The sequence below is a fragment of the Clarias gariepinus genome, chromosome 13, assembly GCF_024256425.1.
Source record: "Clarias gariepinus isolate MV-2021 ecotype Netherlands chromosome 13, CGAR_prim_01v2, whole genome shotgun sequence".
NCBI classification, from domain to species: domain Eukaryota; kingdom Metazoa; phylum Chordata; class Actinopteri; order Siluriformes; family Clariidae; genus Clarias; species Clarias gariepinus.
Genome location: NC_071112.1, coordinates 18725469 through 18749325, shown reverse-complemented (window position 1 = coordinate 18749325; position 23857 = coordinate 18725469). Strand labels below are relative to the sequence as shown.

Genomic DNA, 23857 nt, shown 5'->3' with positions numbered 1-23857 from the left:
ATGGCCTTAAGGTCTTTTGGTGTTGCCGCTTCAGTGCATTCCTTCTTTTTATGATTAAGCCAAATTTTTAATTTTGGCTTGAAATGTCTACATTTTTAAAGTTTATGCTATCTCTCTGATAGGTCTATGATTTTTTTTTTCAATCTTAACGATGGCCTCCTTCACTTGCATTGGCACCTCTGGAGTGCATATTAAGAGTTTCCATGAACAACTACCAAACTTTTATTCTCTCAGTTTGTCATGAAATAAGAAACAGACTGCAATTAGCCATCAAAATGTTTATGAATTAGTATTTTAGTCACTTTTGAGCCAGTGAAAATGGGGGGACTTGATAAAACATGTCTGTATTTTCTAAAAAGTTACCCCCTGTATGATAGCTGAATGTTGACCATACAGTACAAGCAAATCTCGATTGCTTCATTTCAGATTCATTGTGGTGACAAAAATACAAAAAACTGTGTCCTTGTCCAATGATTGCCCCAGATCTATATAGAGCTCTGAGGAAATAACTAGTTAAGTATATTAAAGCAATGCAGTTTTTTTTCAGGGTACTTTTGCTGGTATAGTAATTGGACTGACCCAGCTGAACTGCTCTGAGCTCAAACTGCGGAGACTCTGCTACAGACAAGGGTGCATCTATATATTTATTTATTTATTAAACTATTTACATAATATGCTATCTAGAATTATAATAATTAAAAATGTGCTGTTTAATAACACTGTTTGATTGAGACCTGCTTACCTTCTCTGCAGACTGTTGGGTGTAGATAAGCTCTTTTCTTATGCCATTAATGAATGGCTCAATGATATTAAGAAGAACCAGTTGCCTGGATTGCTTGGTGGAGTGGGGCCCATACACTCCCTGGTGCAACTTGGTAAGTGCATCTCTTTCTGTTTTACCCACATTCATAGAATGGCCAAATTTTAGAAAATGTAATACAGTAATATGTATTGTACATGTAATAAAATAAACAGGGTAATAATCATGATGTAAAACCAGTTTTCATTGAGAGTTTTTTCTCTTCACCAAGAGTAATAGATATGGGTCAGTGTATTTATAGATGTATTTTCAAGCATCATATTTAAATAGCTTTAATAAAGCCCCAGTGTTTGTCAGTAATGTTGTTTCTGTTGATGTGTAGTTCAGGGCATCAGAGATCTAGTGTGGCTGCCTATAGAGCAGTATCGGAAGGATGGGCGGATAGTGCGGGGATTTCAGCGAGGTACTGCCTCATTTGGGACGTCCACTGCGATGGCAGCCCTGGAGCTTACCAATCGCATGGTGCGAACCATCCAGGTAAACTCCCTTGCCTGCATTACTCACTCTTAGTTTATTTTGCTAGTTTACAAGAAAAACAAATGACAAAATGTTGACCATGGGATGTTCTTTATTTGGGCATAGGCAGCTGCAGAAACAGCATATGATATGGTGTCTCCAGTGATAGATGAGAGAGAGTGCAAAAGAATCAAACGGTACTCACATTTCCGACTGGCTCATCAGCCTGTGGACCTCAGGGAAGGTGTGGCCAAGGCATACAGTGTAGTGAAAGAGGTATGTACTGTAGCTGCTTTGCCCTTTGTTTTTAACTGATCCTGGACAACTATATTTATGCCAAGACTTAAATGTACTTTGAATCAAACAGTGCCCTGTTATGTACTCTTGTAGGGCATTACAGATACGGCGTTAACGATTTACGATACGGCCACTCGTGAGCATGAGCAGAGGGGAATGACCGGTGCTGTGGGTGGAGTCTTGCGCCAGCTTCCTCCTGCTGTTGTTAAACCTCTAATTGTTGCTACAGAAGCCACCTCTAACGTGCTGGGAGGCATGAGGAACCAGATTCACCCAGATGCTCGCCAGGAGGAATCACAGAAATGGCGTCAAGGAGAAGAATAATCAAAGCAATCTTGTACTCATTCTGTCTAAGGCTGATGGAGGTGACAAAGTACTATGGCTAAGTCAACAGTACACAATTGATAGAATCAGCTTGGCTGACTGGCCTGTGGTGTCAACATTTTGCTGCTTACAGTTTTATTTAAGGCCATGGTAATATGTTACTGGTAGACCTACTGGCAGTAAAGCCTTTGCTTCAGATCAGCTGTTAAAGACTGAAGCTAACTGGATTAACAAGATTTTTATTTTTTTTTCAGCAGCGCCTGATCCCATATATTGAATTACTCAAAAGCTGCAGCACTAGGGATTTAAATTATCTTTACTGGAATAGATTAATTGGGTTAGCATGAAACCTTGTCAGTTTTATGTCAGTAAACTTCTGTAACCTGGCTTTTCCACCAAGGCTAGTGTTATAAGGTTAGTTAGTTCAGGATCATGACACGGATAGGCTAGTTAATCAGACCTAAGACTAAAAGTTGCCCAAAAAATGACATGTAGTGCCTTTATAGGATTAGTATAAAATGTTAATTAATTCAGTTTTCTTTAATATTGACATTAAAATGAGATCAGGTTCTTTTTTAGGTTTTGCCCAAACATGGTTATAATTGTTTATAAAATTGCCATTATTTTCTCATAACAAGGAACTAATAAAAGGGAATTTCAGTGGAATGGATGGTTCATGAATGACTGCTTGCATTATGTCCTTTGTTAATAAATCTTGATTCACTGAATCTGGTTCAGTTCCATGCACTAGTTTCTGCTGTAAGACTACTTCATCAATTGTTAAAGACAATTAACATTTGATGTCATAATAGAGAGTTTGCCTCAAACATATCCCTTTTTAAAAATCTGATGTTTCCATGGTTTAATATTACACATTTGTCATATGGACTTTTGATTCAACTTCTCTACAGAGACGGTGGTGTTTTTTTGTTCAGTTGTTTAATGTGTGTTTGCTTTTGTGACATTCCCTAGCATCTGTATCACAAACCAAGTCTTACGGAAGAAACATTTAAAGCCAGGCTCTTAATATTGTGGAGCTTTTGCACATACAAATGTCATCACTGTAAGCAATTTAAAAATGTAATATATTCATCATAATGCATAACAAATGTGAATATATGTGTATAGATTGTGTAGTTCTGCATTATACAAATGCTTTTGAGATTTGAATTTGTGTATGGAAACTCCTTACTGCAACACATTTACTTTAAAGCTGAGAGAAACTGACTTCCTCCTACCTTTTCCTCTCCCAGCACACAAATACACACAACTAAAAAGGTAGTAACAGATTTGTACATATATGTAAAGTTAATTTGTGCAGTTTACATGAAAGCATGTGTTATCTGTAATAAATGGTTTAATGTCCAGCAGTATGTTTGTTGTATTTTTCTGTAATGTGAGCTGTAGGAGCTGTACTAATAGGCTCACATATAGCACCAAGAAGACTGGGCTGCAGTGAAATCTGAGCACAGACCATATGCCGTACACATTCATATGTACTGGGGATATAAAAGTCTACACACATGTTAAAAGGGCACGTTTTTGGGAGAGACCATTATGAACAATTTCAGAACTTCTTCCACCTTTAACGTGATCCATAACTAATACGATTTAAGTGAAAAATAAACAGTTCTGTAAACAAAAAACAAACAAACAAAAAAAAAATATATATATATATATATATCATGGTCTATTTTGCATTACAAAAACCTGGCATTTAAACAATTGTATATACAGTATATCCATAAATTATTTTTGATAATGCTGCCAGTCAAATCCATTTTATCAAGTATTTAAAATTGTTTTGCTGTCTTACACTGATCAAAGCAACAATATTAGACAGACGTTTGCAATTAAAAAGGAAAGAAAGAATTAACAAGAAGGCATTGAAAGGTAAAATACTTTAAATTTGCTAGAATGAGCAGGAAACCTTTAAGCTGATGTTTTGTTCTGCTTAATTTGTTGCTTCTAAATATTCAATAATAATAATCTTTTTATAGACTAGCCCAGTATTTAACTTATTGTATTATTAAAATCAACCCTTAAATGGAGGCACAGAAAACCCAAAAGTGCATATTAGCCATGCAAAAGCTTGCACATCCTTAGAGATTTTTAAAAATTAAAACATGAATATTTTATGGCGACAATAACTTTAATTTACAATTGTGGATTGAAAAAATAACAGTTTGTTACAATAATAATAGTGGGGGAAATTCATTATAGGCAATATTAGACATCTCTTTAATATTGTGGCTATCCAAAAAATAAAATTTCAGAAAATAATCATAACCAGAATCCTTTCTTAGTCATAACAAGCCATTCGACCTGAGCCTATTAAAAATTTAATTAAAAATAATTGCCAGCATTAAGCTTATGAGCAAAAGCCCACTGATATTTAAGAGCTGCCATGCTCTTGATAATGATCATTTGTCACGGTAGGCCTGGAGCCTATAAAAGGAGACTTATGCCAATATGCAGGGTACACCCTGGACAGGGTGCCAATCTATCGCACTGCACACACACACACACACACTCTATGGGCAATTTGGGAATGCCAGTTATCCTAATCTGCATGTCTTTGGACTGTTGGAGGAAACCAGCGCACCCGGAGGGAACCCATCAAACACAGGACTAGAACCTGGAGGTGTAATGCGATCGTACTAACCACAAGCCAATGTGCTGCCTTGTCCCGAAGACAATTAACCAAGAAAAATTCTCGGCCTGGTGGACATGCGCCTTCCTAAACACGTGTTTGTGTTTCAGTAGTAAGTTAGTCGCACTGGCCACTAGATGGCGCGCTTAACCAAACGTCCCCCGACCAAACGAACCTGACAAAGTACTTCTTCACTCGCTGTAAACTGTCGATGTTCTTCAATAATTTGCACAATTTCTTTCCAGTCAGACGGAGGTCTAAATGCTGTGCAGCAGCACTGAGGAGGTTACCCCCAGCTCGGACACCGGCGCCAGCAGCGCGTCCAGCTCTGAGCGCAGCCTGAGTGCAGCTCGGTGTAGCCGGGAGGAGGAGGAGGAGGAGGAGGGCGCACCGCCCCGGTCTCCTCTGTCCAGCTCACACACACCGCACAGCGCTAGCTCCTGCTCCGCTTCTGGGTCAAACTCCTCCACTAAAGCCTGTGTCCCGACAACTGCTCTTAATAAAACTCCGGTTAGGACAGGTATCTGCAGTCAGAATGAAGCAGAAATAAGCATACACGGCTAAAGTTAGCTCACCGTGCTAGATTTTCAGGTTGAAATTACCCTCTAGGTCTATTTTCGGGTTCAGAGGAGATTTTCCCTAATATACACATAACCTTTAAATAACCTTGAAGTAACTCATGAGGAAGTTGACTGAAGTCTGCTCTGGTAACCTTTAATCAAGAACCTTAAATGGAAAACACTCCCGTAAAATCAGGAAATTCTCTCTGAATCATTCTTGTACAGAACTGTCGCTATAGTGATGTGAATTCCCAGAAAACACAAGTTGGCTGCCAGAATGTTTTGGAAACGTTTTTTTTTTTTTTTTTAGTTCCCAGCTGGTACAAAAGCACACCATTTGTGTTTCGCTGCATATTTTGTACGGTTCAGAGACAGTTCTGGTAAACTTTAAATAATTCAAGCCTCTCTGGAGCCTTACCCTAACATTGTGACACTTCACTAGCTGAATCATCATGAACAACAACCCTGTTTATATAGTAACACTAAGTTGGGTTCCCATTATATATGTATCTAATAAGCTCCGGATGAATGGTACGATTACTTTTTAGTATGACAAGCTACACAAATAGGCATTGTATTAGTAATAGTAGTAGTAACGCAAATGTAGATTTTTAAAATTCTATAATATTTCTATTCTAAATTAAAATCATAAATTATTCGCACTCTGTTTGTAGATTATATTTTACTTAACTTTTAGACATAATTTTTCTAAATAATATCTTTGGTGATGAATCCATGTCTTGTCATCAGTAATGATTCTCTTTAAAAAACTTTTAACTTCCGTAGAGTATTGGTCCAAATTTTGTTATCAGATACCCAAACGCTTCTCTTTATGATCTTCCTTTGGTTTGTTACGGCACCTGGGGAGACAGTAGCCTTGAACAGAAAGCGCTGATAAGACAGTGCAGCCAACAGAAGTTTTAATATAACTGGAGTGTGGATCATTTTTGACTCACCCTGGTAGCTACAGACACAGAGGTGCTAGAAAAAAAGGAGACACAAACGTGTACTTTACAGTCATCTACCTAGGACTTAAGTTTGTATATAAAAACATTTAAAAGCAACATTTGGAAAACCTCAAGAACTTCCATGAAGAAATTGTTATGAGAATATTAGTTTGTCGTTTTAGGAAAAAAAAGGTAACTCTGGCCACCATTTCTCATCGGTTATCACTTAACCGTGACAGAGTGTTGTGTTTTAAAGATCCCCGAAGGTTACAGGATTAGCTCTGGGTTTGTTAACCAAATTGGAATGTTAAATGTTATGAAATGGCTTTTGAAAAAAAGCAACAGGGAACAAAACTCAGACATTAGGGAAATGTTTTGTGTTTTCTGGACTGGCATTATTTTGGCATGAAACCTTTTGTGCCACTTTAAGACAAATAAGGTCAAGAATGCCCTAACGATTTAGGACAGAGCTGCATTTGCACAATCTGATTTTTTTTTTTTTTTGGTTATTGAAAATAAGCTCCATAAAAACATTACTCTTCTGACTTTCTCTGTTGTTATTGAATCAAAGATGATCAAACACATTCAAGGCTACAAAGGTGGCTTAAATCAACATGAACTAGATATGATAAGACAGTCTGTTCTGGAAAAATAAACACCTTTAAGTGGTCGTATTAAAAGAGCAGAGTTGTTGGGATGGTGAGGTTTATTTCAATGGACTGAGCAAACAGAATTCATATTTAATCTATGTAACTTGCACAGACTAATGCTTTACTTTCTCACTTTTCTTATTTCAACTTGTGTGTGTTAAGGTGTGAACAGGGTGAATTCATCAAGCTCTTCATGGACTGGTGGGGTCTACAGCTCACTGTACAGAAGCTTGAGCACTCCTTCCCTCAGGAGGACACCAGGCTCAGCTCAGCAAAGGGAACTCAACAGTGAGTAAACAAAAAAATCTAATAGAAAAAAACAGTTAAGCAGTCTTGTGTCATACTATTTATAAATTAAACACAACTGAAGGATTAATAGACAGGGCGTAACAAAGGAAGTAGTTGATAAAATTTTCATTTTGTTGCAAGAAAGCAAATTTAGGTAGAAATGACAATTATCCAATTTGAACTGTGTAAATAAACATTTATAGTAAGAGCTCCCATAGTGTCATGAAGGTGGCGGAGTTGCACCGCAGTCGAGCTTCACAGCCTCACAGCTCACTCCAGGGTCACTTAGTCTTGAGTGTGAGTTACTGTCTGTGTGGAGATTTGCATTTACAGTACTTCCTATGTCTTTGTGGTTTCCTTTGGGCTCTATGGTTTCCCCCCAACTCCCAAAAACATGCCAGTAAGTGGATTAAGCTCTATAATGTGCCCTTAGGTGTAAGGAGTAAGGTGTGTGTGTGTGTGTGACCCATACATTATATATGTATCTAATAAGCTCCGGATGAATGGTACGATTACTTTTTAGTATGACAAGCTACACAAATAGGCATTGTATTAACCATTTTTCATTGGTTAGAACAATACATTTGCACCAGAGTACTGTAAGTAATGTGACTAAATTTCAAACAGTATGAAAATGATGCTGTGCTAAAGGCAACAACAGTCATACTACAACAACTACTACTAATACTGTACTCATAATAATAATGGAGCAGCATTGCAAAGTTGGATAAAAAAACGTTTGATTAAAAAGATAATGTTATTATGGCAATATTCCAAGTTTACAGTCAACTACAGATCTATTTTTAGTATACAAAAGCATCAACAAATACAGTAAGTGCTAGTGGTTTTGCCTTTTTGAATGGTTTTTTAGAAAGATAAACAAAGTATCATGTTGTTTTGGTAAGTGTGGAAAAAAAGCCCCATTTAACATTAAAAACCCCTTTTATGACCACGGTCCATGGTCACCATGGTCCTGCTTTGTGCTTTGGGATCACCTTGCTAGTGAAAGTCATTTCAGAACATTGAATCATATTTTGATGGGCAGTATTCTTTGAATCTAGTGACATCTTCATCGTCTGCATCTGTGTGCCATGCTGCATCTGTAATCGTGGCTTTGGTGGAGGGCCGAGGTTTAGCCAGGGGAGAGATCGGCATGGCCAGCATCAACACTAGGTCCCCCGAGCTGGTACTTTCACAGTTTGCAGATACTGGGACTTATGCCAAGGTGAAATTACATTTGAGGCTTTTTCAGTCCTTGTTTTATACAAACAACAATTAAAGGTTTCAGAGTATAAGTGATGAATTTTGCTTTTACTAATTGTTTAATTTAGAGGTTCCCAAACCAGAGGCTAAGTTACAAATAGGATCTTGAGAGAAACTCACAATCCCCACAATCTTTTGTTCATTTATTAATTTACAAAGTAATATTATAAAATTTGAGGACATTTCTCTATAGTAGTTGTCGATTTCTATAAAGTTTCTTTGCAAAAGTTTTTTTGCAAATTGATCGACTCATTGGTTTTTACGATGGTGAGTCAAAAAATTATCCACACTCTGGTTATATTATATATATATTATAAACTTCTGTTGGCCGCACCATCTAAACAGCGCTTTCTGTTTAAGACTCTTGTCTCCCCAGTCACTGCTGTGCAGGTGTAAACATGTTACATCAGCTCAGTTGTAACTGCGGTGCGAGAAAACTTGGATGCCACACTTGTGGTTTGCACAAAAGAAGAGCAGCGTGCAGAGATTTTTTTTGTGGTTTTTCATACCAGTGCACATTCGCTCACTTCTGCCCACACTGTCGATACACTGCAAAATCTTCTTTCTGAGTTTTTTTTTTAGGTGTTTTGAGGTTTTAAAGCATCCTCTCTATAGTCCTGATCTTGTTCCATCAGGCTTTTACCTATTTGGTGCCCTAAGAACATGAAGAATTTAGCACAGGGGTGCATCTGTGGCTCGCAGCTCAGGCCAAAACATTTTTAATGAGGGAATACGAAAACCTGTTGACAGATGGGGAAAGTGTGTTGAAAGCAGATTGATTATGTTGAAAAATTATGTATTAGTCATTTCTAAAAGTTAATTAAAATAAATTCTATAGTTAGAGTGCAGATAATTTTAGACTTACCCTCATACGTACATTAAGTCTAACACGGTTCGGGACACAATTCTCATTAGGCTGTATTTAAACACTGAGCCCTTGAGTAAAAAAATGTAGTGTTTTTGTGATTTGCATGTCTAAACTCGTTTCAGGTAATTACCAAACTGCATATCTTAGTGCCCCTTGAGATTCTGATGCCAGACACTGCTAGCGAGAAAGGGCATGGAACCAAGCTGTACAACCTCATCACGGAGAATTTTTCGGTACATGTTTGGAATAAATTTGTAGGCCTGTCAGATGAACAATTGTTTAGAAGTAGCATGTTAAAGCCAGAAGTCAGCACTACTTTTGTAAATTTTAAAAGAATGTACCCAAACTGAGCATGCAGTATAAAAATTATAAAACATTTGTACAGTAATAAAATGCTGGAAATGTAGTTTTGTTACATTATTAGTTTCATATATTTTATTTTGCTGCACCACTTACAGTCTATAGCTTTCACTGCCATTCAGCGGAAGTACTTTAACGAAAGGAAAGGACTGGAGTACATCCAGCAGCTTTGTGCACCCGAGTTCAACACTGTTCTTATGGATGTACAAACCAAGTATGCTCTACATTTATTCACTTAGTGATTGTTTAAGTTTAATATAAGACAAATTTGATGGTTTTATATACAGATCAGCCAAAACGTTAAAACTACCTTCATAATGAACCTTGGGCAGCCATGACCCAGTTGCTGGTTCACAATTTGTTCTTCCTTGGACCACTTTTGGAAGGTACTAATCACTACATACATGTCAGATGCATGCCTGGATTGGGTCCCAGAGCACAGCTCAACCTAGAAAACTCTACATTCAGGATACACTGTCTAGGTCACCTGACTACAAAGAAGCAGAATTTAACTCCGTTATACAACCCCAATTTCAAAAGAAGTTGGGCCAAAAAGTATGAAAAATATCAATAAAAGCAAAACAGATTAATTCTATAAAGTCTCTTCTACATTGTTTATCATTTGGATCGAATTGTTTATTGAAAATATGCACTAATTTCAAATCTGGTTCCTGCAACATTCTCCAAAAATGGGATGAGAAACAAGTGCTGTTAAACAGGTGAGGCAATTATGTTATAGAACTCAAGCAGTTTCAAAGAATTTTCTATCAGCTTGAATTTTAACCAGATTGTTTAATAAGCAGTGTGGCATGTCAGAAATGCCCGGTCATCCTCAGTCCGATTTTCCATAGTTCTACTTGTATTTACTTCAGTGCGCATATGCACTAAATATGCCCACAATTTACCCCTAATTGTTGCACAAAACTGACAGATCATACTTCCCAAATATTAATTGTTTTAAATTCTCACTCTTTGTTTTGTTGCTGAACAATGTAAAATTGGTAGGAGCACTGCTTGACTCTTTTTTGACACAAAAGAGATTTCAGATATGTTGTTTAAATAAAATGTATTGTTTTTAACATTATGGCTGATCGATGTATATAAACTAAATACAAATGTTCCTTAATTAATAGTGTCTAAGTGGTAAAGTAAAAATCCACACTAAAAAAATTGCAAACCTTTAGAATTAATTAACTTTTTAATTTTCAACTACCAATGCAATTTTTTTTGTTGAAATTTTAGCACTTACTTAGTCTGTTCTAAAAACTTTACTTTTATAGCTAATACAGTCCTCGTTACCACTGTGTTTGTCAACTTGTTGATCAGCTTTGTGTGCCTTTGCTGTAACTCATTGCTATTGTATTTAGCTGCATTGCATTCTGCACTGCAAATTGTTCTGTGCTTGCCGAGATTTAAAATGTGGACCTGGACATATGAGATTAAGTGGATATGTAAAAACATTAAAAAAAAAAATGGTTCAGCCTACAAATAAGATTATTGGCTAGTAAATAATTTTTGTAAACTGGTAATTAAACTTGCAGCACAGTGGCTTGGTTATCACTGTTGCCTTGCACCTCCACAGGAAAGGGTTTGATTTTTGGCACAGTTCTGTGCGTATAGAGTTTGCTTGTTCTCCCCGCGCTTGGTGGGTTTCCTTTGTGTACTCCGGGGTCCTCCCACAGTCCAAAACCATACAGATTAGACTAATTGGTGTTTCCAAAATGCCCGTAATGTGTGAATGTGTGTGTGTGTGTGTGTGTGTGTGTGTGCGCCCTGCGATGAATTAGTAGCCCGTCAAAGGGGCACTTCGCATCGTGCCCAAAGTCTCCTGAGATAGGATCCAGGCCACCCACCACCCTGTCTACTCATTCTAGTCAATGAGTGAGTACTAATTAATTTCATAGGTCCAGGTCTAAGATTTTAAATCTTGGCAACCACAGAAAAAAAATACATTATAAGATTTTAAATTTTGGCACGTATCTTGGCACGTACAGAACAATTTGCAGTGTGGAGCCATCCATTACTTTTGTAAAATAGAACCCGAAGCAAAAGATTTGTGTATCAACTACAGTATTGATCTATTTTTTAGATCATGCAATCAATACTGTATGTTGCGTATCAACATACAGTATTGATTGCTCTACTTTTAATGTGAGTCTGAGGTCAGTAATTCAGATGACTGGCAGAATGTAGATCTAAGTTGATATTAAAATGTCGCAGGTACTATTGTCTGGCAGCTGCAGCAGCGCTCCTTAAGTACTTAGAGTTCATTCAGAACTCGGTGTATGCTCCCAAATCTCTGAAAGTGAGCTTCACCGGCAGCGAGAAGACTGCCATGATTGACGCGGTCTCAGCCAGGAACTTAGAGCTAGTCATTAACAACAGAGATCACAGGTTAGCAAAGATAACAATTTGTTTCTGTAATAATAAGAAACCATTCTCGGCATGTACTTCACGCTTTTTCTTCTCATTCTGTTCATTTCATTACGAAATAATATTTGAGAATATTTTAAAACTTTAACCCATTAGGAACCGCGCTAGTATATTTGTGTTGACATCGTTGTTTTAACATCAGGAGTGAACACACTCTACTTGAGGTCTTGAACTACACCAAAACACCTGGTGGTGAGAGGAGACTTCGCTCGAACATTCTGGAGCCTCTGCTGGATGTTGACACCATTAACACACGACTGGACACCATACAGGTAGAATGTCCACACTATTTAATTTGTTAAACTGGAATTATTCAACAATGTGTTCATCTGTTTATAGGAACTGCTGCAGAGTGAGGAACTCTTCTTTGGTCTTAAAAATGGTAAGGTGCTTTATTTGTGCACTGCAGGGCATTTTTTTAACATGGTGTCGCAAGAAATCTATAACCGAGTTGATTGAGTTTAATGAGCACTGTTTTATTTACAGCGATTACACAATTCTTGGATATAGATCAACTGCTTTCTGCTCTTGTGCAGCTCCCTAAGCAAGAAACGGTAAAGTGTGTTTTTATTTTTTTTTTATCTAATTTTATTAATGTACACTACCATTCAAAAGTTTGGACAAACCTCCTTTTCAGTTTTTTTTTGTTTTATTGTTTTTAACATTGAACAAATATGAAATTATACAGCCAACAAAAACATGTTAAATAACTCAGAATATGTTATATATTTTTGCAACCGCTTTTGCTTTGGTGACAGATTTGCACACTCTTGTCATTCTTTCACTCAGCCTCATAAGGGATTCATCTGCAATGGCTTTCCAACAATCTTGAAGGAGTTCCCAGAGGTGTTGAATTCCTGTTGGCTGCTTTTCCTTTACGTTCTGGTCCGACCCTTTTTTGTGCCATGGCCTGGTTTTATATAAAACAATATTTTTATGGCCAAGCATAGAAAGAGCTAAAAATAAAATTGCCTCGTTGTCAATATCAGTAGACTCATCTACCTGTATTGTGCACCATGGTGACTTGTGAATCCTCTCCACAACTGTGTCTCAATGTCCTATATCCTCTATATCCTCAATTCGCCTAGTGACGGTGCTAGCCGAAAAAGGAACCTTTTTAAGTGCAGCCTCTCCTAGAAATTTATGGCAAATGTCTTTAGCAGCGGACAGGATCAATTCCTTACTGGTAGTAAAAGTTTTCTTCATCTTAGCAATGCCTTTAGCCATTAGGTGTATGATTCTCTTGAGACTCCAGAATGTTCGAGCGAAGTCTCCTCTCACCACCAGGTGTTTTGGTGTAGTTCAAGACCTCAAGTAGAGTGTGTTCACTCCTGATGTTAAAACAACGATGTCAACACAAATATACTAGCGCGGTTCCTAGTGGGTTAAAGTTTTAAAATATTCTCAAATATTATTTCGTAATGAAATGTGAGAATCACCTGTAGCGAAAAACCTGTATTTTAAGTAAGACGCCTGATATTGTCTTTTAATTGGCCCTTTTTTTTCTTAAAAGTTGTAGGCCTTTTCTTTTCCTGTCTCCCGATTGTCTCCTCTCCAAAGACGTTTGTTTCTTGCTGATTTTTGCTAGCTTGTGGCCTTAATTTTTTTATTTTATGTATCACATGACCTAGACGAGCATTTGTTCTTAATATAAGTCTTTTAGGCTCTGATAATCAATGAAAAAAAAAATTGTATTTCTGTGCGGACCAGTACCAAATCACCCACAGACTGGTACCGTGGCCCAGGGGTTGAGGCCCAATGGTCTAAAGCAAATTAAAAAGGCAAGAAATGTCATAAATTAACTCTTGACCAAGTCTTTCAGGTAACTACCTCATGAATCTGATGAGCAAATGCCATTAGTGTGCCAAGCTGTTATCAAAGTTAAATGTGCTGTAGATACTTTGGACAATATAAAACACGAGTTGGTATCAAAAAGTTGCGAGATTAGCTCTGCTTAAAGGCAGTATGTCCTCTCTCAGATGCCTTTAAACCTGGCTATTAATGGTCTGGCTCCTGGGGATGAACTTTCTATGCACAATGCCACAAATGTCCAAAAACACATTTTTAGACATTTCCGCTTGGTCGGACTTGGTTGAGCATGCGCTTGGTCAAGCTGCCTCGCCTGTTTGGTTGGGTCGTGGAGATGATGGGCTGATCTCTTATCATCTTCAAGTGATATTCTTGAAGCCTGCGTGCCACTCAAAACATCTCAAATGACTTATTGCAACGACTGCTGTAAACTTGACGAATTATGTCAAACGTCTCCATGTTTCACGCAGAATTTCACATTTGCTCTTTGTTCTAACTTGCTGTTCATGATGAAATTGCAGATCTGGTAATGGATATGGTCAAAATAACACTAGTTGCACAGCTTCCAATGTACACAGGACAATGTCTTTTGGCACACTGACTTATGAAGGTCGGTGCTCTGTGACTGTGTGCTGCCATCTGTTGGTGTGTTACAAAACTAGTCCTAAACCTTTTGAAAACCACCTTGTATAAAATATATGCTGCATTTCTACTATATTACCACATAATTGCATATATGTTATTTCATAATTCCCTATGTAGGTATTCAGTATTAATGTATACTGTTGAAAATAATAAAAATAAGGAAAAATCACTGAAGGAGAAGGCGTGTCCAAAACATTTCACTCATAGTAAATGTATATTTCTCATTTAGGTGTAAGGCTAAAAAGTTTAAGCTGTTTATGTTTCTAACTATGTAAAATGGTACATAGTGGAAATATATTTTTTTCTGCATTTTGCATAGACCAGACTGGGTAGATGATAGAATTGTTAATAATTTAACATTGTTTAATCTTTAAGGCAAGGGGGCTACTGCATTGCACTATACAGGTGGCAGTTTATAAACTACTCTCATTTGCCAGATAAGATCATGTAGCAGGTGTACAATTACTGAACATAGTCCATCTGTTATTATTCACAACAGCCCCATTCTACCTGTTCATCAGTGAAAAGGGATCAGTATACAGTATTATCCGTGTGGTGGACCATTATTAGCAGTGACAATTAATGCTGATGGATTCAGGACATATACATTTTTGAATTGTGCAATTATAATGTTTTAAGAACAGATAGAGAATTATCATACTGTAAATAGTATGATATTTCATTTAGATGTGTATTGTGTATTTTTATAAGAAAAAAACAAATATGCGCTGAAATTTTCTTCTTCTCCTTTTTGCCTGTGATCTAGGTTGAAGTGGCAGAAGCAAAGATAATGCATGTTATTCAGCTGAAACACACTCTAGAACTGATTGAACCACTCAAGGTCAGAATCGGTCAAATCAGAGTGTTTGCAGGCATTTATATACGTATACTTTATGTCATTTGTATGGTTTGGTCAGTAAACTGTTTTCAGTCCTTGACAGATGGTGTTGAAGGACGCAAAGACACCCTTACTGAAAGCTTATTACACTTCACTAGAAGATTGCAGGTTATAAACACATCATGCTGCCTTATAAAAATGGTTGTATGTGTAACACTCCAAAATGTACAATGCATGTGTTCTTTTAACTTGTGTTTGTAGGTTTAACAGCATTTTGGACCAAATCAAAACAGTGATTAACAGTGACACTAGCTACATTAAGGGCAGTCTGAATATGCGCACACAGAAGTGCTATGCCGTACGTCCTAATGTAAACGAATTGCTAGACATTGCACGTCGAGCCTACACTGAGGTAGTGGATGATATAGCAGGTGAGCAGTTTTATGTTAAATATTTAAAATGAATTGTTCATGCCTATATGACAAACGTTTCTTAAGCAGTATCTGTATCGTACTCCACTGGTACAGGATTGGTAGAACAGCTGGGAGAGAAGTATGGCCTTCCTCTGCGCACTAGTTTTAACACTACTCGAGGTTTCTTTATCCAGATGAGGATGGAAGGTTTTGGTCTACCTGATGGACAGCTCCCAGGAGAGTTCATTAAAGTAAGGCTTGATCGCATAAACAAACCAGTGCTACAGTACTTTTAACCATACACTACACACAACACTCAATGTTATTTCACAGATGATTTTCTTTATTCTTGCTTATTAACCGATTCAAGCATATGCAGTGGATATTTAAGGGATTAAACACATGTAACATAAAGACATGAAGTGTGTGACAGACTTTAACTGCTTACTGCAGGTAACGAGGCAAAAAAACAACTATAGCTTTACTACATTGGACATGATGAAGATGAATGATCGCTGTGATGAAGCCTTGAAGGAGATATTTCACATGTCATATATGTGAGCATTCACGACATATACATATTCTTAGACTGAACATTAAAGACACAGGTTTTTGTTCAACTGTCTAATTAGCACACTTCAGATCTTTTTAACCACTTGTGAGTATTAAATGTACTATATATAAACAGTACTGTGTATATATTAATTACGATTTATACTTTTATGTTGATGATTGTGTTGCTGTTCTGCTCAGTTGCAGTATGGAACTGTAGATAAATTGATATTTTATGTCTTCTACACCTCTGCAGTGTGGTATGCAGGTTACTTAATGATGTGTATTCACACATTCACTGCCTATATAAGCTGTCTGATGCTGTGTCCCTGCTGGATATGCTGGTGTCCCTCGCCAATGTGTGCACTATTTCAGACTACGGTAAGATTAGACCCCAGACCAATCTAAATATACTTCAGTATTTTTGACGTATGGCTTGCTGACACTTTGCACAGTTACAGCCATGACCGATGCTGTGAAGTCAGTGGTCATTGTAGCGAAACATTGGTCTTAATGACTGTTTGAATGACGAATATTTTTCACTTTGTGTTTATGCCCCAGTGCGGCCTGAGTTCACGGATACACTGGCAATAAAACAAGGCCGCCATCCAATCCTGGAGCGCATGGTTGGCCAGCAGCCCATCCCCAACAACTGCCATCTCTCTGAGGGAAGCAACTTTGTTATAATCACAGGCCCAAACATGAGCGGCAAATCCACTTACCTCAGACAGGTGGCTCTCTGCCAAATCATGGCTCAGATAGGTACCCGGACGTGCTGTTTTTCAAATCAATCATTGTTTAGTTATATACTTCACGTACTGAAAATATAACAGAGATATAATAATTTTACCTCTTAATTATATGGGATTACCACAGAAAACTAATTTATTCTTCTAAACTCACCTTTAAGTTTTGAGCAATTATTGAAATCAGTCAATAAGTTATTAAAAACATGCAACTTATGAGGATTGGAAGGATTGTGGAATAGAATTCTAAAAGGCCTCACCAATGCACTTCTTACAGTATGAGGTCCAACAGTTGAGCAAAACTGTATATAAAGAAGTAATTCTGGTAACTCAGTGAAAAGTCTGTTGAAATTTCTAAGCATTCATCTTACAACATACTTGTAACCCTCATCCATAAATGTCTTCCTAAGAAAAAGTCATATTTCTGAGAAGATGAATTGAAGAATTTTTTTTTTCTAGATTGTATTATTTCAAAAGTATGTGGCATTGGCACTTCACAGCTCCTATGAGGAGTTTCACATGTCCTCCCTGTATTTACTTGGGTTTCCTCTGAGTTCTCTGGTTTCCTTTTACTATCCAAAAAGATGCGTGTAGATGGATTGACTGCACTAAACATGTCCCTAGGTGTGGATGAGTTTGTGAATGTGTGAGTGCATGTCATTTTTTTATAGAATAACTATTCAACAGATGTTCTACTGTATGGCTAAAATTAAAATGTATTTATTTCACTGGTACACCTCTCTGTTCTCATTAATTTTGCTTTAGGATCATTTGTGCCCGCTGAATTTGCCTCGTTCCGTGTTGCTGATCAGATATTTACTCGGATAGGAGTAGACGACGATTTTGAGACCAACTCATCAACATTTATGGTTGAGATGAAGGAGGTTAATATAAAAAAATTTAAATATGTACAATACTGTTGTGCATTTGCCATCTCCATACTCATTTTATATTGTGCTTTTAGGTGTCTTACATAATACACAATGCAAGTAACAGGTCACTCATTATTATTGACGAGCTGGGACGTGGCACCAGTGCCGAGGAGGGCATCGGAATTTGCCACTCGGTTTGTGAGTTCCTCATCGGGGTGAAGGTACGGTGAACTGATTATAATTTGCAAGAGTTAAGACACTCAGAATTCTCAGTATGGCAGTGATAACTTGCTTTTCATCTTGGGAACAGTATAAAAATCATTAAAGAACAAGCAGCTTCAACCAAAATGTGTTTGCAGGCGTTCACTCTGTTCGCCACCCACTTTCTGGAGCTGTGTCAGTTAGAGACACTTTACCCCAACGTAGAGAATCAGCACATGCAGGTCCAGCACATGCGTGGGACTGAAAACATCACGGAGAATGTAGTCTACACCTACCTGCTGACTCAAGGCTTCTCTGAGGAAAGCAATTATGGTAATCTTAATCAAACAAAGGGCAGGTCTCTTAGCTCTTGTATTATTTGATGACTAGTTGATAAATTCGAATTAAAGAGTCAGTTTGTTAAATATAAAATAATGATAGGTTTTAACCAAATAATTACGTGACTTGACAAATTTTAGTAAGTTTGTTGTTACACTTATCCCTTTTTGATTAATTAAATGTATTATGTTTATATATTTGAGGTATAAGAGCAGCAGAGAACACGTCGTTTCCACTTTCTATCATTAAGGAGGCCAAGTCTATATCAGCCATAGTTAGTCAAAAGTTATGGGTAAGGTTGTATTTTAATGTCATTGGATGTATACTTAATTTGGCCTTGTTTATCATTCTCTTAGTGTATATATGTCTGTTTACTATATATGTCTACTATATATATATATATATATATATATATATATAGAGAGAGAGAGAGAGAGAGAGAGAGAGAGAGTATAAAGCAAATTTCACAGTGCTTTTTTTTCAGTGTCAAGTTATTCGACAGGTAGAAGAAACAAACAATAAGTTTGAGTGCTCAAAAACAGATGTGGACAATTTTTTAATTTTAAGGATAAACAGATTTTAACATTGTCTTCTAAATGCTATTAATGTGATAAAAATGAGTGAGTTATAATCAGGAGAATAATCCACATATTATGGTGTAGTAATGCATACAAATTACATATAGGATTTTAATTCAATCATGTTTGCGTTTACATTAGTTACACTCATTATAGGTAAGTAAAGAATATAGAATATGAATAGTTTTTAAAAAAAATTTCACAAAAAAACAGAACAAATCGGTCATATCCTGCAGGAAAATTAAGACCCACTGACTGTATAATTGCTTAGATGTCCTTACTTTACCTATTTATAAGATGAAAAAACTTTCCTGAATAACTTTACCCATTTATTCATGTCTCAAAGGCTAAGCATCATAGTGATCCATCCACTCTGCGTCAGGCCGCAGTGTTTCGTCTTGCCACAAGATTGTTGCAGGTGGGCCGAAACTCCAGATTGGATCAGGACAGCCTCCGTCTATACCTAAAAGGCTTAAAAAGAAACTATGAATCTGAGTTAAATAAGAGCTTAGAGTCCACGGATACAGAGGAGTGAGTGTACCTAGACTAAAAGAAACTGACAGACTTTAGTAGACAGTCCACACTGAATTTGTTGTGTTAATTAAAGTATTTAATACATTTATCCATATATTGTTCTGATTTGGTTCTCTGATGCCATGCCAACAAATCACTTTATTGGTTTATACTCTACAGAATGTTGAGCAGTAAATGCTTAATCTGACTGAAGATTATATATGCCTAGGTTTTCCTACTAAATAGAAACAACTAAAATATATGTTTTATTTTGTCTATTTTATTTATTTCTAATACTTTTAATGTATTGTTGTTTGTTATAATGTAAGCTCAAATCCTTTAAAACAATGCGTGTTTCAAGACCTGCTTTATATTAGGATACCTACATATGTACCACAGTAACTAGGGTGGCCTGATTACTGCTGTTAATTAAATTTTAAAAATTCTGTTAAAAATTCGACAGCAGAGCTGCTTTTGAGGACACAGTGTAGAATAGATAAAAATTAAGGACTTTTTTAGCCCAGCTCTGGCCCACAGTTACCATTTTAACCTGGTCAAAATAATGCAGTGAAATGGCAGTGTGCAACTAAAATGAAACTATGTTTTATTCCCATAAAAGTTTCTGCACGCAGTTTCGTCTTTTGTTAGTTACATTACGAGGCGGTATCAAAGAAATTTTGTAACACGCCAACAGATGGCAGCATAAAGGCTGCACGCACAATCACAGAGAGCACCGACCTTTATAAGTCAGTGTGCCAAAAGACATTGTCCTGTGACAAATCTGCCACAGAGTTGTTTGGCAAGATTTGGCAAGTTTACAGCAATGCAGCAAGAAGTCATTTGATGTGTTTTGAGTGGCACCTGCGTTTCAAAATTGGAAAAACATCACCGGAAGACAACGGGAGATCAGAAAGACCTTCAGTAAGCTCAACCCACGAAAAATGTCGAAACCATTTGGCAGCTTGTGCATGATGATCGTCAGAGAACAATGAATCCTGAGCTCCATGGTGGGGACATGGAAAACTCTGCACAGACAATAAGTCTCAGCTGATTTTTGAACTCTGGTTTACAGTAAAATCTTGGATTGCGAGTAACTTGGTCTCCCGATTGTTTTGCAAGATGACCAAAAATTTGTAATAAATTTTAACTCTATAAATGAGCAAGGTCTTGAAATATGAGTAGTATGTATATGCTTTGTCTACTGAGAGTCACATGATCACAACTGAGACAATGGTTCTTATGCTTTCAATCCAAGGTTTAACTGTAAATAGTGTATCAGTATATACTCTAGTTTATAGTTTTATTTAATTAAATGCTATTAAAAGGTGCTGCATTAAATTTTGTAATAATTATATAAAAGAATAAAAAAAAAACACTTGATTATTAGACAAAACATCTTTTCAAGAAAATAAATATAGTTGCAAGCAATGACCTGTGCCATCACCACCCCGGCGCATTACACAACCTTCAAAAAGACATCGCCCCCCTGGTGCACTGCAAAACTTGTGTGTCTTTTGAACATGCTAAGACCTCTAAAACGATATCACTGAATATGATGTCACAGAGGAAGTCATGAGTCGTTTTTAGCATAAGTTTAAGGCACCATCATGGCTGTATGTAATAACCCACACCTCACTGCTCAAAAATATATATCAAGTTTTAAGAAATAATATATATCTTTTTAATAAAAACATGTTTATTTGTCATCTAGTCATACATGGCATTGTTTTTCGATAGGTTTAATTAAGATAATACTAGATTTAATTACAATAAAAAGTGTTTTATTCAATATAATATGACAACTCAAGGAAATAAATTAGAGCTGATATTTAATATACTTAAACTATCTGTTCCTAAACCCTGGTGTGTAGCCCCTGTGACAGCGCTGCTCCCAGTTATCGCGAGATCTCGCCCTGGCCCCGCCCTCAACGCGCAAAGCTGCGCCCTTTAAACGCACGGAGCTTTTCTTGCCTTCCTCCTTTCCCACGTCTGCAACGACAATCCCGCCTCCGGTTTCCTTATTGGTCGGAAATAATGCAGCTTTTGTGGTATGATTGGTGGATAATTTTATACACTTGATTCTGTCTAATAGTAGCACTTGTCACTAGTCTACACCAATACCCGTGTAGGAGGCGGGATTTTGTCCGAATACGGGTGTAGGAACTGTTCATGTTGCCCCTTGTATTGTGCGCAGCAGGGCTGCTGACCCGCCCCCGCGCGACGACACAGGGCAGAATCGCTGCTAGCTGCCGGCTCGGAGGTGCTGTCCATCGAGGCTCTAAGACAGAAACAGCATTTCATTCCAGCCGTTACTTACTCTGACAGATCTATCTATCAATCACAACAGGTATGTATGTATGCTTCTTGTGTATGTGTGTGCGCGCGCGCGCGAGATGTTGCATTAGAGGCAAAGCGGCTGTGAGATTAGGGGGATTTCAAATGCTGCAGGAGCCGCACACGGGGCCTGCCTCACCCGCTCACTCTGCCTGCTTCTGCTGTGTCACAAGACGGGAGCTTAAAGCTGGCTTCAATTTGCGTGAACAGCGTGATGGAGGATTAGTCTAGTGTAGGACTTAAAGGAGCGAAACCACGTCAAAGCGACACACGCACTGCTAGCACGAGCTAAACTGCTCTAGCTACTGTACTCTAGCTGCACGCGCACAGTTTCACTCAGAATTCACTTGGATTCTCCTAGCACTGTAGCTCTCTACCTACATCTGGTTTATATATATATATATATATATATATATATATATATATTACACCATGCGTTATTGCCGTTTGTCGCTGATCTCTTTATCTCGCTTTTAGTGATCGCTCTGTTCTTGAAAGTCTAAATGAGGAAGCGACTTGACCAGCCCTTTTCTTAACATAGATCTGCGCGAGTGATTGTCGGAAACGATACAGCAACGCTGTTCATGACGTTAGCCTCGCGCGTGCGTGCGTGTGTGATTTACTCCAACGACTCTTTATGTCGTTTCACATGGTTAACCGAATAAAGCGTTCATCAAGTGTCTTAGAGCAGAGCTACTCAACCACTACTTTTAACTAGGAATCCTTTTAAATGTCAACTGAATTCGGTACACACCCCTCAATTCTGGATATGGATAGATATTAGATGAAGGGGAATCACCAGTCACCTCCTCATACGATATTATCACTTCAAATCGGTACCAATTTCATTACAATTGCGGTTTTATAAGTATCACGATAACTTGAAAAATCCTGATTCAATATTGTATTTCCCTCTATTTTGTTACAAATTTAACCCTTCATTTGAAGCCTTCTCGCTTAAAACTAGTATTTCTAAACCAACTTGGGAAATAATTCACTCCTACCACACGGGATGAAAAAGTCTAAATGGTTCAGAATGTATCGCCTGAAAGAAATGAAGACGTTTTGCCCCTTTATATGCCTCCAATGTCTCAAAACTTGATGGGGAGAACGTGGACTCGTGTGACTTTTAATCCTGGAAACCCAAGATTTTTGACTAATTTGCACTCTGTATTTTGAGACTGGTGTAAGCATGTGTAATTAAACAGTGTTAAGAAAAAGCACAGATTGAAGGCTTTTAACATGTGTGATTTTTTTGATACTGTAACCCCATAAAAATGAGCTTCTGTTGTGCCGCTCGGGAGCGTCTTGATTCTGGAGTCTCTGTGCCAATACATGATTCACATACTTTACGTACAATTAAAAAAATAAGCTCTATGAAATACTTTAACGTTAATAAGAGCTGCCTTTGCTTTGTCTTTTTAAACCCTCACTGCCTCGTCCTCTTGCTGCTCTTGATTCCTGGATGACACCATCGCGGTTCTAGATTCAGTCAGGTTCTCTGTGTTATAAATAAACTCAGATTAGTTCACTTAGCTTTTAATAGCATATGAATGTTGCAGCCTTTTTTCTGTCTACATACTCGGGAAGGTCTTGCGAGTCAAAGCCATGGCCATGTGTGTGTGTCCAATGTTATTCTCTGAATAACGTTGCTCCGAAGTGAATTGTCCATTGTGTTAAGTCAGGGCTGGCCATGAAGAATACATTAGTTTATTCACTCTTCCTGTGACTCCATCGAAAGGAAACTACTGTGAGGTGTGTGTGTGTGTGTGTGTGTATAACTGTGTGGGTGGAGCTAAGGCTTCCACAAGTGTGTGTTCCTGTTTCTGATGTTTGCTTTCAGAGCTAATTGTGTAACATGTTGCACAACTACGCACAGGCTTATATTAATGGCCAGCAGTGGTGTTTTCAGGATTTTGGACACGAAGTGGAGAACACACTAAAATGTGTGTAAGATTTGTGCACACTTAATGGTGTTTCTTTATTGCTGTTAAAGTTGTTCTCCTGTGATTCTTTAAAATTAAAATGATTAGATAGTATTTCTAAAATGTGATTTGCTTTGTTTTACTAGTTGAGTGGAAAGGTACATTTCAAATGC

General features: G+C 37.5%; 3 protein-coding genes across 9 annotated transcripts in view; all 3 read left to right on the top strand.

Moving 5' to 3' along the window:
- Positions 1-3267, top strand: part of atg2b (autophagy related 2B) — a 31434-nt gene extending 28167 nt beyond the window's left edge. For all 3 annotated transcript variants that reach the window (XM_053509572.1, XM_053509573.1, XM_053509571.1), the window contains exons 40-44: positions 548-630; positions 754-875; positions 1143-1297; positions 1403-1552; positions 1667-3267. In XM_053509572.1, coding sequence (XP_053365547.1) covers positions 548-630; positions 754-875; positions 1143-1297; positions 1403-1552; positions 1667-1897 — 741 coding nt within the window. In that variant the 3' untranslated portion in view covers positions 1898-3267. The remainder of the gene's footprint in view (positions 1-547; positions 631-753; positions 876-1142; positions 1298-1402; positions 1553-1666) is intronic.
- A 1496-nt stretch (positions 3268-4763) lies between these two features.
- Positions 4764-19447, top strand: msh4 (mutS homolog 4). Its single transcript, XM_053510254.1, has 21 exons — positions 4764-5079; positions 6870-6995; positions 8057-8220; positions 9249-9359; positions 9585-9700; positions 11707-11880; positions 12062-12191; positions 12259-12301; positions 12406-12473; positions 15140-15214; positions 15315-15379; positions 15473-15642; positions 15739-15875; positions 16078-16181; positions 16433-16557; positions 16738-16938; positions 17688-17806; positions 17887-18015; positions 18154-18328; positions 18538-18626; positions 19259-19447. Exons 1-21 carry the CDS (start codon positions 4812-4814, stop codon positions 19445-19447), a joined length of 2778 nt encoding a protein of 925 aa, XP_053366229.1. The 5' UTR covers positions 4764-4811.
- Positions 19448-21565: 2118 nt separating this feature from the next.
- ktn1 (kinectin 1) overlaps positions 21566-23857 on the top strand; it is a 38651-nt gene continuing 36359 nt past the window's right edge. For 2 of the 5 annotated variants that reach the window (XM_053509529.1, XM_053509528.1), the window contains exon 1: positions 21566-21772. The gene's annotated coding sequence lies outside the window, so the exon portion shown is untranslated. The remainder of the gene's footprint in view (positions 21773-23857) is intronic. The other 3 variants (XM_053509532.1, XM_053509530.1, XM_053509531.1) reach the window with 2 other exon arrangements.